We start from the raw sequence: 17,421 nt of genomic DNA, 5'->3' as shown, positions 1-17,421 counted from the left end.
CTGTTACTCTGGGCCCCTGTTCAGCCTCAAGCACTCCCCAGAAACTCACATTTCTAGTAATTATTTTGATGATCTAATGTCTGTGATTATATCATCTTTTTATTCTCCTGTGGCTTCATTATGATAAACTGTGAATTGGTAGTTTTTGAGATACACACTTATGAGTATATGGTTACCATTTTTAAGTCAGAGCTTAGTGCTTGATCTGATTTTGGTCCTCTTCAAAATGAAGACAATCCGAAGAGATTTGTAGGGTCCTGGAGTGGTGGGGGTAGACCTGGTGGCATACTGGTTAGGCAATTGGCTGCTAACCAAAAGATCGGCAGTTCGAATCCACCAACCGCTCCTTGGAAACCCTATGGGGCAGTTCTACTCTGTCCTATAGGGTCATTAGGAGTCAGAATCAACTCGAAGGCAATGGGTTTGGTTTTTCGGTTTGGAGTTGTGGGGAGGGGTAGCCCCGGCCTTTGACATCTAACATCCCAGCTCAGATCCTGTCTCCCTTCTGTCTATTCACCAGCTCAAAGCCTGGTCCAGTGGAATGACGACCAGTAGCTGCAGCCTGGGTAAGTAGGACCCTACCCTGGTCTTCCCCAGGCTGCTCAGACCCTCCCCCTCCTGCAAACTCAGTTGTAACTCTCCCCACAGCCCACCCCACAGCCAGCATCTGCCAAGTGCCTACAACCTGCTCCTGTGCCTCTTCTCTCCAGGCCTCTCCCTTTTCTCCCCGCTTCTCTTCATCTCTCCCTGTCTCTTCTTCCTCCATCTCCACATCCCATCCTCTCTACTTGCCATTCTGCCTTCTCCTCCCCCATTTCCTTGTTTCTCCCAATTTCTCTCTGACTTGAATCTTCTGTCTCTTTTCTCTTCTCTTCCTCCTGCCTCTCCTTGCCTCTCCCACTCTCTTCTCTACTGTACACTCCCCATCGCATGCCTGCCCAACCAGTGCTTTTACAGAACCACAGTTAAGATCCTCTCTCTCTCACCCTCCGAGTCACAAGCCCAACCAGGAGAATGGTGACCAGCAGCTACTTGTTGAGTAAGAAGGACCCCAAACCAGCCCATCTCCAGACTTCTTAGATTCTTCCCTTCCTGCAGGTCCAACCGTGCCTATCCCCTGCTCTCCCTACACACAACATACAGCGTCTTCCCAGTCACCGCCACCTCCCCTCTATTCAGAGAGCGTCTCTTCATCTCACTGCAGTCTCTTCACCACTGAAAACTTAGCTACACAACCTAATGCTCAACTCATTTCAGGACATCACTGATTTCTCTCAATTACCAGGGATGCAATCTCCTAGGCACCACACCTCATACACCCCTGAGGTGCTGAATCTCACGCCAAAACAGCTCCAAACCTCTCCTGAATCTTAGCCAGAACCAAATCCAACCAAATGCTCTCCTGCCTTCCTAGAAGTTGTCCCTCCCAGCCTCATCCTCTTTGCCCTTCCTCCTTCACAGCTGCTGTTGGCATCCTCACCCTTCTGTGGGCAGGTACAGGTGTGATCACAGGTGAGGAGAGTGGGAGTGAGGGGAAAGGAGGCATCTCTGGGGAGGGGGAGGGGATTCACATGGACCACAGCATGGGTGCTGTCTTGCTTTCTTGGGACCAACACAAACTCTGTGTCTCCCAGCTGATCCACCTGAATCAGCGCTGTGGCTGTGCGAGCAGGCGCCCAGATGTGGGGGCCGGATCTATAATCCCTTGGAACGCTGCTGTGATTATGGGATCATTGAGCCCCTGAACCTGACCCGCCACTGTGGCCCCAGGTGCACCTTCTGGCCTTGCTTTGAGCTCTGCTGTCCTGAGTCATATAATTCCCAGAGAGTGTATGTTGTGAGGTTGAAGGTTCGGGGTGCAAAGTCCCGGTGCACCTCCTCACCCATCTCCAGGTTCTGTAAAAAGTAAAGACCCTGCCTTACTCAAGGTGAGAACAGGAAGAGGGGGTGTGGCAGGGAAGGGATCTGGATGTCGGGTCCCTGTGGGATGGGGACCGCAAGCCCTGCATGCCCCACTCCCCCTCCGTGTCTGCATCTCTCTAGTTGCTGAGTTTCGGTCTCCCTCATTTTCTGCAGCTGAAGATGGACAGCCACACCACCTACTGATGTTGCCTCCCTGGAGTCTGGTGGCACTGGGATTCTAAGATATAAGTAGTAATGGGTGTCATGGCTCTGTAACAAAGCAACAATAAAACACATGTCCTAGAGGATGGTGAGGCTGAACATGTTCTCTCTGCATTTCCTTACAGTAGATTGCTGAATAATTATCAAAGGGGAGATTTTTCTGCTTTTGTGGGATAGATAAGCATTTAGTCAATAAATCTGGCTATGAAGGTAAGGCACAAGGCCCTGACTCTCATCCTTTCCCTCCACCTTATTCAGGGTCCCTGTGAACTTCCTATTGGGTTTTCTGTGATTCTTTTGTTTCCTGGATTAGGGCTGTGACCTTCTATGGAAAATTAGCTGCCTCGCATTGGCCTCAACACACTCTGCTCTGCCTGAGTCCCCATATGCTTGTACCCTAGGACAAAAAGGGCCTGGAGATCTCACATGCCCAGTGGAGGCAGGGGCACAGGACTTTGTTTGATAAAGAGTTTGGATGGCCTTTGTGCTGGTTCCTAGGAGATAACACTAAATCTGTGTTATAAAGAATTTGGCTGGTCTTTCTCCCAGGTTCCTGGGAGGTAACATCTAAATCTTGGGTTTTCCTGAGTGACTAGAGTGACTTTATTATTCAAGTTGGGCCCTTTAGGCCACACTTGATAGTTTACACTACCCAGGTGACTCATGATTGGACCCTGGATAGTTTTCGCTAAGGAGATGACTCAGGATGGAGGACTGTTACACCGGAAAGACCAACTATATTATTAGAAGGTTGGAACTTTGATCCACATGATATTTAACCCAACCTATGCAAACGGCAGGGGGGCTGGAGATTGAGTTCAATCACAATGCCAAAGATTCAATCAATCATACCTATGTAATGAAGCCTCAATAAAGACTCTGCCAACAGAAGCTCGAGTGAGCTTCCATGGTTGGCAATATTCTGTATATTGTCACACATTAATGTGGTGGAAGAGCGATAGTGATGTCTTGTGACTCTTCAGGGTGAAGATAATGGAAGCTTTTTTATGTGTGACTCTCCTAGACCTTGCTCTGTTTGTATCTCTCTTTGACTATTTGATTTTGTATTAATTTCCTATAGTAAACCTATAATCATAAGTATAGGGCTTTTCTGTGTTCTGTGTGTCATTCTAGAGAATTATCAAGCTTCAGGGAGTTGTGGGAGCCCCTAATTTTCTGCTGGCTGATTGTAGAGTGGCCCTGAAGGCCTCTGAATTGTTGCTGGTGTCTGAAGTGAGTGCAGTCTTGTGGAAGACTGTGTCCTTAACCTGTGAAGTTTGGCCTAATTCCAGGTAGTTGGTGTCAGAAGTGATTGCAGTTGGTATCAGAGCAAGATTTGCTAGAACAACCCTGACTCACTGAAATATGAGGTTTGGAATAAGAAACAATGAAAGGCAAAGGATGAGGAATCTGATTCCTGGGTGTCCACCGGGGCATCCATATTATGGAAAAGCAGGTGCGCTGCAGTCACTGGAGGTAAAAGTTACCTATAGAACCAGGGCAAAGTCATAGAAGTTTCACAGACACATCCAAAAGCCCTGAGGGACCGAGCTACTGGGCTGAAGGCCATGGTCTCTCAGGGGACATCTAGCCCAACTGGCATAACAGTCTATAATGAAAATGTGACTGTGGTGAGTAGTGTCTAGGGTCTTAAAAGCCTGTGAGCAGCCATCTAACATACATCTACCGGCCCCATCCCAGCTGGAGAAAAGGAGAATGAAGAAAACCAAAGGCACAAGGGAAAGATTAGTCCAAAGGACTAATGGACCACAAGCTCGACCAGACTGAGCCCGGAACAACTAGATGGTACCTGGTCATCACCACAGACTGCTCTGGCAGGGATCACAATAGAGGGTTCCGGACAGAGTGGGAGAAAAATGTAGAAAAAATTCAAATGTGCACACACACACACACACACACACACACATGCACACAAAATATAGGCTTGCTGGTCTGGCAGAGACTGGAGAAACCCTGAGAGTATGGCCCCCCAGACACCCTTTTAACTCCATACTGAAGTCACTCCTGAAGTTCATCCTTCAGCCAAAGACTAGACGGGTCTAGAAGACCAACAATAACACCCATGAGGAATGTGCTTCATAGTTCAATTCATGTATATGAGACTAATGGTCAACCAGCCCAAAAGCAAATATGAGAAGGCAGGAAAGGATAGGAAAACTAGATGAATGGAAACAGAGAAACTGTGGTGGAGAAGGGGAGATTGCTGACACACCATGGGTTGGCTTACTGGATGCATAAGAAAATTCAAAGAAACAAGGAAAAAGCAAAATATTTAGACCCTGGCTTGCCAGAAGTACATCCTTTAACTTAGCGCCATTTCCAAAGAGAAACATTATGCCGAAACAGCAAACAGCAAAGAGGCCTGAACTGATTCCTAAGAGAAGAGGAGAAAGTAAAAGAGGAGATTCAAGGAATCATTCCTGCAGAGAGGAAATTTTTAATCAGTTATTAAGGAATCGGATGAGTAAAGCAAACATCAATGTTACAAAACAAAGAATACAGAGAAAGGGGAGAATCAAAGCGCTCATCCCAGCAGGGTGGAGATCTTTAATGGGTTATTAAGAAATGAGACAAATAAAGCAGACATTAATGGGATCATAAAAAGTTCTTAATACAGTACTCTTGGAGTTTGGGTGGACCAGTGGAAGCCCCTATAGGTACCATAATATTAAAGGGTCCTAAACCTGCTTTATTCACTCTAGTTTGGAGGAATTCAAGAATCTTATCCTCCAGTCAATGGGTGTTGCTCCCACAATCTGATCAGTACAGAATTTACCTTCACAGCACTCGTCATTGCTTCCTGTAGGTCTGGGCTCAAATCAGACATCATTTTCCTTCACCCTAAAGAACTTCCTTTAGCATATCTTGTAGTATGTATCTGCTGGCAACAATTTCCCCATCTTTTGTGTGCCTGAAGATGTATTTATTTTGCCTTCATTTTTTGAAGGGTATTTTCATTTATAGAGTTCTAGGTTAACTTTTTTTTTCTCTTTAAATTTTACTTAGTCTTGTTGTGCTTTCTTGGAGTGCATTCGTAATTTACTCGTTATATTGGTATTTTGACATTTTGTTGTGTGGAGCAAGAAAAGGGTCAAAGTTCTTTGTTCCTGTCTTAGTTAGCTAGTGCTGCTGTAACAGAAATACCACAGGTGGATGCTTTAACAAAGAGAAATTTATTCTCTCACAGTCTAGTAGGCTACAAGTCCAAATTCAGGGTGTCAGTTCCAGGGGAAGGCTTTCTCTCTGTGTCAGCTCTGGAGGAAGGTCCTTGTCATCAATCTTCCCCTGGTCGAGGAGCTTTTCAGGTGCAGGGACCCTGGGTCCAAAGGATGCACTCTGCTCCCAGCAAGGCTTTCTTGGTGGTATGAGGTCCCCATGTCTCTCTGCTCACTTCTCTCTTTTATATCTCAAAAGAGATTGGCTTAACACACTACCTAATCTTGTAGAGCTCATCAATATAACTGCCATTAATCCATCTTATTATATCATAGTGTTAGAGTTTACAACACATAGGAAAAGCACATAAGATCACAAAATGGTGGACAACCACACAATACTGGGAATCATGGCCTAGACAGTTGACACATACTTTTGGGGGGTACAATTCAATCCATGACAGTTTCATATTCCTTTTAGATATCCAATTGTTCCAGAAATATTTGTTAAAAATACTTTAATTTTCTCATTGTACTGACTTGGCAACTTGACCAAAAATCAATTGACCCATGTACATATGGGCCAATTTCTGGACATTTGTAAAATGGTGGCAGTAGTAGTATCCAAACCTAACTTCAGGGGGCAGGGGGAGGTAATGAGAATCACCATTAGCACAAAGCTGATTCTCATGAGGTGGAGGTCAGACATACCTCCACTCTCTGACCTTTTTACCCATTCTGGCACGAGCCATCCGTCCCATAGCACTCTCTACTTCTCTTCCGGGTTTAATAATTTGTTGCAGTGGTCACACAGAACTCACGGAGCATACTCACAGTTAAGAGTTTTACTAAGGAAGTAGCAGGGTACAACTCAGAATCAGATTAACAGGCTACAACTCAGGATCAGGAGCAGGAAGCATGCAGGCAAAGTCTCCCTTCTTCAGTGCATGACAGCTCTCTCAGCTTTTCTCAACTATTCAGGCCTCTTACTTGGCCTGTTGCCACCAGCTCTGCCACTGGGTCCCTTCGGGGCCTCTAGCTGTTTTCAGTGTTGCAACCCTTGACCAGTGTTATGGCTCTTTTAAGAGTTCTTTGTCTCCTTTCTCTCTCTGCTTCTTCTTTCTTCCTTCTGCTTCTTCCTGCTGCTTCTCTTCCTGCTTTTTTCTGTCTGAAAAACCTCTGTGGGGCTGGCTGCTTAAATACACAAACTCCTTGTCAGTTTCAAGGCATGGCCCTCCCACCAGGGCCACGAACTGATCAATCCCCTCTTGGTAAGCCACAGACACTTCATTTGCATAACAGGCTACAACCTCCTTTATTTGCATAGTCTATTGACCAATCCCTGCAAGTTGCATGCCAATCATAGGGCAGGCTGAGCCCAGGACCAGACAAAAAGTATCAAAACCAGGTTGTTTACAGCTTACCCAGGAAATGTCCATCAACCTAGACAAAAGTAACAAGCCCTCTGGGGTAAAACACCAAGGCAAAAGTAACTCCTCAGGACTTAGGGGAAAAATCTCTCAAGCTGTTTTTCCAAAGAACCAAGGCAAAAGGCCACATAAAGGACCTCATTTCACCACAACATTCTATTGATTTATTCGTCTATATTAACACCATTAAAATGTACAATTGAAGAGCTTATGTAGCCTTCAATTGGCAGTGATTAATAAGCAATGACATGCTAAAAGACAAATATCAAGAGAAGAATTTAATGGAATTTTATAAATTCCTCCCAGGGTATGAATATACTTAAGATTATATGCTCGTGGATTGATATTTGTATTTGGCATTAACTAGGAGTATTTAAAGACATATTCAAAGATGAAACATGTAAAATCTCATTGCTGATCAGCAGTAACAGAATATTTGCAAAGGTGAAATAGTATACACCCCCAAAGTTAATTCCATTATTCTCATTAGTAGAACTCTATTACAAAAAATAGTACTATTATTACTATACTTTGAATTTGGTCAAAAATATTTTTGTGAAAACTTGTTTTCTCTCTTGTTATAGAAGTTCCTCCTTATATCTTCAATTTTTGTCGCTTGGCATACAAAGTCTAAACTATTTACTATCTAGTCCTTTTGAGAAAAACTTTGCTAACCCCCCAGAATCCAGAGGACCAAAACCCATTGCCATCAAGTCGATTCCGACTCATAGCAACCCTATAGGACAGAGTAGAACTGCCCCATAGGGTTTCCAAGGCTGTAAATGTTTATTGAAGCAGACTGCTAGAGGACAGGTGGGTGCAAATATGGAAGAGAGTAAGTATTATCTTGTGAAACATCTGTATTGGGTGAGGCTTCTTCATAGTTTCCAGACAAAGGCAGGCTACATCTTTTAGCAAGTGGAAATGGACCACTTCTCTAGGCCCAAGTGGTAAAAGGGACTCTGAAGGTACATGTTTCTCAAGGACTTCCACCTGCATGTCCACATCCCCAGTCTCAGGGTCCCATTCCTTCCCTGTCAGGGCCTTGACTTTAGCATAGGATACTTGGTGGGGTTGCAAACTAAACCTTGTATGCAATTTTGCTCCTTTCACAATCAGAACCTTGGTCAGTTTTTCAGCTTTATCAGCACGCTAGCTACCAGATGTGAGTGTATTTTAATGATGTCATAGAGGCCTTCTGGATTTTCATCATGCCCTGAGTTGCTGTCTAGCCAGCTGGAGTTTATTGTTTTCTTCCTACAGTGTATCACTGGCACTCAGAAACAACCAACCACCTCCATAGTCCTTATAAACACCTTTTCCAACCTAAAGTTCTGTGGCGATAACATAATCCAGTCCTCTTATACCTATAATCCCACTTCATTTTCCCTCTTGCTCAGGTGGGCCTGGTATGCACCCTCATGGTCCTCCTGGCCAGCAGGATGAGTTCCCAGGATTCAGAAAGGATTTAGGACATTTTCTCAGAAGCTCAGGTGAGCCTAGGATGACCTCCCTGGGCCTCCCAAGTCTGCACAAGAGTTTCCTGGCTCTGGAAGGTGCTTAGACATATTCTATAAGCTCAGACCTGCCGGGCACGCATTCTTACGGCGTCCCTGGATGGCACAGTGGGTTCCTGGGCTCTGGAAGGGATTTGGACGTTTTCCACCAGCCTCAGGCAGAACAGGGACATGCTCTCCTGGCTTCTCTGGGCTACAGGAAAGGTTGCTGGGGTCCTGAAGGGACTTAGACATTTTCACGGAAGCTTAGGCCAGTTGGGGACACACTCCCTGGTCGGTTCAGGTCTCTGGAAGGGATTTAGACATTTTCCCAGAAGCTCAGGCATGCTGGGGATGCACTCTTCTGGCCAGCCTGCCAGGGAGTAGCATTTCCCGGCCTCTAGAAGGGGCTTAGACATTTTTCTGTAAATTCCAGAGGGCCATGGAGAGCTTTCTCGGATTCCCTGGCTTCATGAGTGTTTCCGATCTCCAGAGAGAACACAGACATGTGCCTAGAAGCTCCCAGCAAGAAAGGTTCCCCGGCTCGGGAGGGCACTTAAACATTTTCCCAAAAGCTCAGGGGGTTCAGGTCACCCTCACTGGGCCTCTGTAGTTGGCAAGAGCTCTTCTGTTCTCCAGAAGGTCATTAAGACATTTTCTAGAGCTCAGGCAGGCCAGGGACGCCTTCTCATGGCGCCTTCCTGTCAGGGAGTAGCGGTTCCTGGTCTCTGGAAGGGGTTTAGACATTTTTCCTCAAGTTCGGCGGCCCAGAGGCAGGACTAGCTGCCCAGCGAACAGGAGCAGTTTCCGTCTCTGGAAGGAAGGTCGACCTTTTCCCTGAGGCTCAGGTCGGGCCAGGGATAGCCATCCCTGGCAACTCGGTCGGCAAAGGCCGTTCTGGCCTAGAGAGAGACTTCGACATTTTCCCAGAAGCTCAGGGAGGTCAGGGTGGCACTCTCATGACCTCCTTGATAGGGATTACTGCTTCCCAGGCTCGGGAAGGGGCAAAGATGTTTTCCCGGAAGCCCAGGCTGACCAGGGAACACGAGCTCATGGCCTCTCTGGTCAGCACAAGCGGTTCCAGTGTCTGAAACGGACTTGGACTGATGCTCAGGCGGGCCCGGGACGTGCTGGCATAGACTCCCTGGTTGGTAGGAGCGGTTCCTGGGTTCTGGAAAGGACTTAGACATTTTCCCCTGAAGCTCAGGTGAGCCTGGCACACTCTCCCTGGGCTTCTCTGGTGGGCAATAGTGGTTGCGATCTCCAGAAGGTGCTGAGACCCTTTGCAGAAGCTCAGGTGTGCCACGGATGTGTTGTCATGGCCTCCCAGCAGAGAGTTGAATAACTGAAACCTGTCTGACGCACACAAGCATTTTACAGAATATCAAAACTCATGCATACAGTTAATAGAATTTTCTACAATCACAAATATCCTGTTTATACCTTCTTAATATGGCAAAATGAGCCTGTTTATTAACATGACCCAAGGAATATCCTTGGAGGGCGAAAGAGGGGTCTGGTCTGGTTGTGAATCAGCAGCCAGCAAGGTGCCAGGTGAGGAGGCAGGATGAGTGACAAGTGTGAGGCCCCATTCATTGTAAGGTCTGGGAGATGAGCTGCACCAGAGTGGAGATCTCCCTGCCTTTGTCCCTGAGACCTGACCCACCCACTTCCATTCATCATTTGAGTGGGGCTATCTGGCTGGGCCACCTTTGTGGAGTGGAACAATTGTCACATAATTCCATGTGTGTCCCTGCTACATCAGTCCACATCTCCATCAGGCCATCACCCTGCATAGCAGTGCACTTGGTATTGGAAACGGGGAAGGAGATGGAATATCCCTGTAGCTGTTGTTCCCTGGGTCCCATAGAGGAGGAGGATGACAGATACTGGATCTTAATAATCTGAGTTCACTGTATATAATGAGAATATTAAGCAGGTTCAGTATTTACAATGCTCTGGGGGAGAAATGAGCTTCTCGAAGAAGGAATCCACAACCAGGTCTCTTCACATCCAACTCTTAACAAGGATGGAATGCCCAGAGTTAACTCTGGGGGTGGTGTGTGACTGTTGTACTCCTGGATTCACCTCATAAGCCTCATCTTTGTACAACTGGGAGAAGAGCCCAGATCTCTGAACTTGGCAGATGCCAGCTGGATTTTCTAAGGGAGCAGGAGTGAGGATGAGGGGATACCCTGAGTCCCTCACCTTCGCCTCCCTCTTCATGTCTCAGATCAAGACCAGCCCTGTGCCTTCTCCCCAGGCTGGACCAGGGGCACAGTTGACTCTGGGGAAGGTGAAGTCCTGTTGGCCTTTCTCCAGTTGGAAACAGCAGACACAGGGAGATTGAGTGAGGACAGGCATGGAGAAGAGGAAAGAAGGATCAGCTGCTCAGAGAAGAAGAGAAGCAAGATGAAAGAGAAGGGGAAGGAAGAGAAGGAATGAAAGAACAATCAACAGACATTGAAAGAAAAACAGACATATATAGTCCTACATTTCCCAGTGAGATCTCATTCATCTTGTGGATGTCTATGAACCTTAAGCAATTTATACATGCAGCTGGACACAAAGCCTTAAGAGAACAAAATTAGGGGTTGTCTCAGCCATATTGTCCAATAAAATCAGAAATAATGAAAAATGTGACCATAATCATGACCAGAAAATTAAGAAACAGGCTAGTAGATATTCCATACACCTATTGCCATTGAGTTGATTCCAACTCATAGTGACCCTATAGGACAGAGTAGGACTGCCCCATAGGGTTTCCAATGCTATAAATCTTTACGGAAGCAGCCACATCTTTCTCTCATGGAGTGGCTAGTGGGTTTGAACTGCTGACCTTTTGGTTAGCAGCTGAGTGCTTAACCACTGTGTCACCAGGGCTGCTTGATAGTCCACATATCAAATAAGAAATCAAAAGTGAAATTACCAATTATCTGGGAGAAAATGAAAACTTAACATTTCACACCGAACATCAGAGACTTACATATCTGTACTCAGAGTAAATAGTCTCGCCTCAAATGCCCTCATCATTAAAGGGGAACTTTGAAAAATAAAATAATCTATTCCTTACCGTGGAATTTAGAAAATAATGACCATGAAAATAAACTTGGAAGAAAGAACCAGTTGAGACAAAAAATGAAATAAAATAGGAGAAAGAAAAAAAAATGTATACTGTTACTTTGAATAAAAACTAGGTAAATGCCTTGAATGCTTGGTTAAGAAAAAGGAACAAGAGGAAAAATATACGTTATTGTGCATGAGAAAATTTCAGTCACTTGAGATACCAGTACCAATCGCCATCAAGTCAGTTCTGACTCATGGTGACTCCATGAGTATCAAAGTAGAATTGTACTACATAGGGTTGTCAATGGCTGGTTTTTTTGGAAATCGATCACCAGGTCTTTTTTCTAAGGCACATCTGGGTGGATTCGGACCTGCCTAACCTTTTGGTTGGCAGCCGAGCATGTTAACCATTTGTACCACCCAGGGCCTACAGAGGATGTTGAAAGAATAAGAGAATACTAGATGTAATTATAAAAAAAAGAGTTAAAACCTAGAGGTCTGGAGAAATTAGACATGGAAAGGGGGAAGAGAAGGGGAGGGACTGAAAGAGAGAGGAGAAACAGGAGCGTGGGGAGAAACTGGGAGATAGGAGAGAAGTTGGGAGAGACCGGAAGAGGCAGGATGAGACTCTTCACACCTGGGAGAGAGGAGAAAGTGGCGGAGAGAGAAAAGAAAAATGGGAGAGGTGAGAAGAATCAAGAAATGTGGGGAAGAATGGGTGAAAGGGTAAGGCAGGGAGAGACAAAGAGACGTATGGACAGACCAGAAGACAGAGGGCTGAGGGGGTCAGGACACTGGGAGTGATCTGGAGAGGCAGGGAGAGGCCAGGATTACTGACCCAGATGTCTTTAACAAGGTAAATGAATAAACAAACAGCAGTACATCCATACAGTGGAAATCCCACTCAGCAAGGGAAAAGAAGGAACTATCGATACACACAAATGCATTATGCTAAGGAAAGGAAGTGAGTCATAAAGTTCACAGAACTTTTTACGCTGAAAGGATGAATTTTGCTGCATGTAAACGCGACCTCAATAAACCTGACTAACAAAAAGGTATTAAGTGTGGCCTTCCACATTAGAATTTTTTTTACTTGACCCTAGCTATCTCTTGGCAAAAAAAAAAGAAATAATGTCAAGATCCCAATATAAAGAGTAAATTAAGAATGAACTCCCAAATATCCCCCCCCAAAATAAAATTCTGAGAGAAAAATATCTATTAACCTCGAACTCTTTACCCGCTGAGAATACTTTTCAAAATGAAGGCAAAATAAGTACACACAGGCACGAAAGTTGAAATTGTTGGTAATTTCTACAAGATCTTTAAGGCGAAGGGAAATGTCAGATAGGAGCCCAGATCTGCAGGAAGAAGTGAAGACTACTGGAAAGGTAAATATGCAGGTAAATATAAAAGATCATTTAATTTTTTTTAATTAAAATACCAATGTCTCAGTGAAATGAATGTCCTCTGGGTCCTCCTACTAGACACAGGATGGGCCTGGTTTCAATATGACAAATTACGCCTACGCCCATGTATGTCATTATTGTTGTTAGTTGCTCAAGCGTCAATGCCAACTCATCCATGCCACGTGTGCAGAGTAGAACTGCTCCGTAGGGTTTTCAAGGTTATGGCCTTTCAGAAGCAGACCACCAGGCCTGTATTCTGAGGTGCCTCTGGGTAGGTTTGAACCACCAGCCTTCCAGCTAGTAGTTGAGCACTTAACCATTTGCACCACACAGGGACTCTGCCCGTGTATAGATAGCTACATTTAATAGGTTCTACCTTCTAGCTTTTGTGAGATGAATGTGCCCATTAGAAGGAGAAGCTGACTGCCATTCCAAAGAGAGGAACGAGTGAGGTTTTGCCAAGGGGAGGATTAGCCTTGGGCCTTGAATGGAAAGGAATTTCCCACACAGAGCTGAAAGGGACAAAATGCTATGCCTGCTCACCATGCAATGGTCTGCCTGTAACAAACAACGACCAGGCTCATCTGTATAAAGGCCTCCAGTTCAGATCTTCTCTCAGTTCTGTCTATTCAACAGCCCAAAGGCTTATCTAGCAGAATGACGACGGGCAGCTGCACGTTGAGCAAGTAAGACTCCAATCCTGGTCACTCAAGACTGCTCATAGTCTCCCCTCTTGCAAGCTCAATCTTACCCCTCTTCCTCACACTCGCTACCCAGATCCAGAGTCAGATCGCCATGTGTACCCTCCTGTCTACCCAGAGAGCATGTCTTCATCTCTCTCTAGTCACTCCCCCCAGAAAACATGGATAACCAACGTAAAGCTCCACTCCCCTCAAGGACATGCCTGCCTTCTCTCTCCTATCAGGGGTACACCCTCCTGGGCTCAGCTCCTGAGGCGCTGGCCTCCTCCCCTCAAAACAAACAAACAAACAGCTTCAACCCTCTCCTCAATCTTAGCCAGACCAAACTCAACTTCAGAGCTTCTCACTTGCCTTCCCAGAGATTGTTCCCCTCAGCCCCATCTTCACTGTCCTTACTCCCCGACGGTGTGGGACTGAGGCATGTTCAAACGGGTCCTGCCTGAAAAGGACTCTGGGATTGAGCAAGAGTGACTGACCAGACAGAAATTCTGCCCCATAGTTAGACAAGGACGTTAACCAGACTCTTCTCTCTTTTCTCTGCCGCTTGAAGTTAACAGCTACTGATTAACTGCATTGAAGAGCAAATCCAACCATCAATTAGCAAAGCAAACTCCCTAGGACTCCCCAGGACCATTTCCCCGGCAGTTTCCAGAATTCACTTTCCCCTCCCTTCCCCTTGCCCAGAATCACATTCCTTTCCCACCCCCGTGTAATTCACCCACTCTTTGACCATGTGTTACAGCAAAGCACACCACCTCCATGTGCCCATAATATGACCTAGGTAATTGTCAACGCTTCGCAGTGGATTCACCATGGGATCCAGCTGTCCTCTGTTTTAAGTTTCTCCTTACTAAAAGCCTTTAGTCCGAACAGCCTGGCTTTTACTGCCTCTTTTTTCAGAATCCGAACCAATCTTTTCCAAGAGCATTTTGGGGCTTTACCCCCCCACCCCGTGACACTGGCCTCCACCCTTGGTGTTACCCCCACTGCTGTCAGTATCCTCACCCTACTGTGAGCAGGTTCAGGTATAACCACAGGTATTATCATATGAATGAGTCAAAGATGGCGTCTGTGTATTGGCCCCAAATAGTTTACTTCTTCATAGCAAACTGAGGCCCATGAGCCAACGCCCCGCCCCATAAAAAAAAGCCCTCCAGTGCCAAACTCAGATTTATACATGTCCAACCCTGGTGGCACAATGGTTAAGAGCTACGGCTGCTAACCAAAAGGTCGGCAGTGGGAATCCACCAGGCGCTCCTTGGAAACCCTATGGGACAGTTCTACTCTGTCCGATAGGGTCACTGTGAGTTGGAACGGACTCCACGACAGTGTTTACTATTATTATTATTAATTGTTTAAAAAATAGCCCAAATAGCAGATGCGTATTCACTTAGAGCCTGCCTGCTGTACATACTCTAAAACTGCCCCCAACATCTGCCAGCCATAGTTAAGATAAAACCCTATAGTTATAATGACCCCCAGGTCCTGCTGTCCTTTGGCGTTCTCTGACCAAGAGACTCCCCAACCTGCTGCAGAAAGAATCACCTAGGTGTCCATGACCCCCACCCACCCACCACGCACCTTTCCCTGGGAGTTTCCTTGCTGTCTCCACCTTCTAGAGTAGCCCTGGTGGCGTAGTGGTTAAAGCTCTCGGCTGCTAACCAAAATGTTGGCACCGCGAACGCACCAGCTGCTCTGAGGCAGAAAGGTGTGGCAGTCTGCTTCCGTAATGATTACAGCCTTGGAAACCCTATGGGGCGGTTCTACTCTGTCCTATAGGGTCGCTATGAGTCAGAATCGGCTTGACAGCAGTGGGTTTGGTTTCGTGGGTTTTAGATCTGAGCAGCAGGTACAGGTGGAATCACAGATGAGGACAGCTAGGATGGGAAGAGGGAAAGGAGGCATCTTTAGGAAGGGACCATAGTATGGGTGCTGTCTTGCTTCCCTGGGACCAACACAAACTCTGTCTGCCAAACGCCCTCACAGGTGTGGGGACCAGATCTATAACCCCTTGGAGCAGTGCTATGATGAGGAGACCACCCTGCCCCTGAACTGGACCTTCCCCTGTGGCCCCAGCTGCACCTTCTGGCCCTGCTTTGAGCTCTGATGTCCTGAGTCTTTTGGCCCCCAGAGGATGTATGTTGTGAGGTTGAAGGTTCAGGGCATGACATCCTGGTGCCCCTCTGTTACAGATTGAATTGTGTCCCCCCAAAATGTGTGTCAACTTGGCTAGGCCATGATTCCCAGTATTGTGTGATTGTCCACCATTTTGTCATCTGATATGATATTCCTGTGTGTTGTAAATCCTGCCTCTGTGATGTTAATAAGGCAGGATTAGAGGCAATTATGTTAAGGAGGCAGAACTCAATCTACAAGATTAGGTTTTGTCTTAAGTCAATCTCTTTTGAGATATAAGAGAACCGAGCAGAGAGACATGGGGACCTCATACCACCAAGAACCAAGAGCCAGGAAAATAACGCATCCTTTGGTCCCGGAGTCGCTGTGCTGAGAAGCTCATTGACCATGGAAGACTGATGACAAGGATCTTCCCCTAGAGTCAACAGAGAAAGCCTTCCCCTGGAGCTGGTGCCCTGAATACAGACTTCTAGCCTCCTAGACTGCGGAAGAATAAATTTATCTTTGTTAAATACCCACTTGTGGTATTTCTGTTGTAGCAGTACTAGATAACCAAGACACTCTCTTCTCCCATCTCCAGGGTCTGTACCAAGTAAGGACCCTGCCTTACCCAAGGTAAGAAGAGGAAGAGGAGGAGTGGCAAGGAGGGGATCTAGATGTTAGGTCCCTCTGGGATGTGGACCCCAAGCCCTGCATGTCCCCCTGCCCCTCCATGTCTGCCTATCTAGTTGCTCAGTCTCTGTCTCTCTCATTATCTACAGCTGACGATGGACGGCTATACCACCTGCTTGGGGAGCCTCCCTGCAGCCTGGCAACACCAGGATTCTAAGATATCAGGTGTAATGGGGGTGGCATTATTCTGTAATAAAGCCGTATTAGCACACATGTCTTAGGGTGCAGTGAGGTTAAATCTCTTCTTTCTAGATTTCTTGGTTTCAAAAAGCTGGATAATTATCAAAGAGGAACTGTTCTCATCTTTGTGGGGAAGACAAGCATCTAGTCACTGAATTCAGCAATGGAGGTAGGGGTACACGGCCCTGACTCTCATCCGTGTCCACCACCTTATGCAGGGCCCTGCCACTTCCAACCAGTTTTCTGGGATTGTCCCCTGATTAGGCTGAGGACTTCTCTGGAAAATGAGTTGCCTGCCTTGTCCGCCAACTCACTCAGGCCCTACCTAGATGGGCCCATTCTGCCTCTGGTGTTGGCGGTATTAGTTGCCACTGAGTCAGTTAGAACTGCTCCACAGGGTTTTTCGAGGCTATGACCTTTCAGAAGCAGATCACCAGGCCTGTCTTTGAGGTACCTCAAGGTGGGTTCAAACTACCAACCTTTTAGCTAATAGTAGAGCGCTTAACCATTTGCACCACCCAGGGACTTCTATTCCACCTCTACCCAGGACAAAAAGGGCCTCTTAATACTCTTTTGCTTCTGAGCCATACGGCTTCTGCAAAGAACAAGGCAGAGCTGTCCCAGCCCGCTTGTCATCAGGAGAAAGTCAGAATCACGAGGAGAAAGTCCTACAGGGCTGAGGCCTGAGTCATCTGTCAGGATTCAGACCCCTCAGGTGTGGACAGGTGTCCCAGGTGCCCACCCAGCCACAGTGACCTGCACCTCCTCAGTCATCCTGAGTATTTGGCCTCCTCCCTGAACTCCAGGTCCTTCTGTCAACATGTGGGAAAGGCTGGGGGGATGGAGAGAGAAATGTCCTTTTCAAGGAGTATAGGAAGCCCAAGGCACCCGGGGCCCCATATGGTTCCTGCGCCTGCTGCTGTTGGTGGGGGTGGAGGGGGCAGCTCCCCTAGAGATGCTGGAGTGGGGGTGGGGCGCAGGAATCTCAGCATCCCTCAGGACAGGGTGTTTCTTGTTCTCAGCCCCCATCTGTC

The 17,421-nt window shown here is 46.6% G+C and overlaps 1 protein-coding gene across 1 annotated transcript; it reads left to right on the top strand.

The window, feature by feature from the left end:
* The first annotated feature begins 541 nt into the window (after window positions 1-541).
* On the top strand, window positions 542-15,506 carry IGFL4 (IGF like family member 4). The gene is made up of 4 exons (XM_023736190.1): window positions 542-566; window positions 1,462-1,512; window positions 1,635-1,905; window positions 15,386-15,506. Exons 1-4 carry the CDS (start codon window positions 542-544, stop codon window positions 15,504-15,506), a joined length of 468 nt encoding a protein of 155 aa, XP_023591958.1.
* Window positions 15,507-17,421: the final 1,915 nt, after the last annotated feature.

The sequence above is a fragment of the Trichechus manatus genome, unplaced genomic scaffold (genome assembly GCF_000243295.1).
Source record: "Trichechus manatus latirostris isolate Lorelei unplaced genomic scaffold, TriManLat1.0 scaffold00087, whole genome shotgun sequence".
NCBI classification, from domain to species: Eukaryota; Metazoa; Chordata; class Mammalia; order Sirenia; family Trichechidae; genus Trichechus; species Trichechus manatus.
This window is presented reverse-complemented; position numbering and strand designations above follow the sequence as displayed.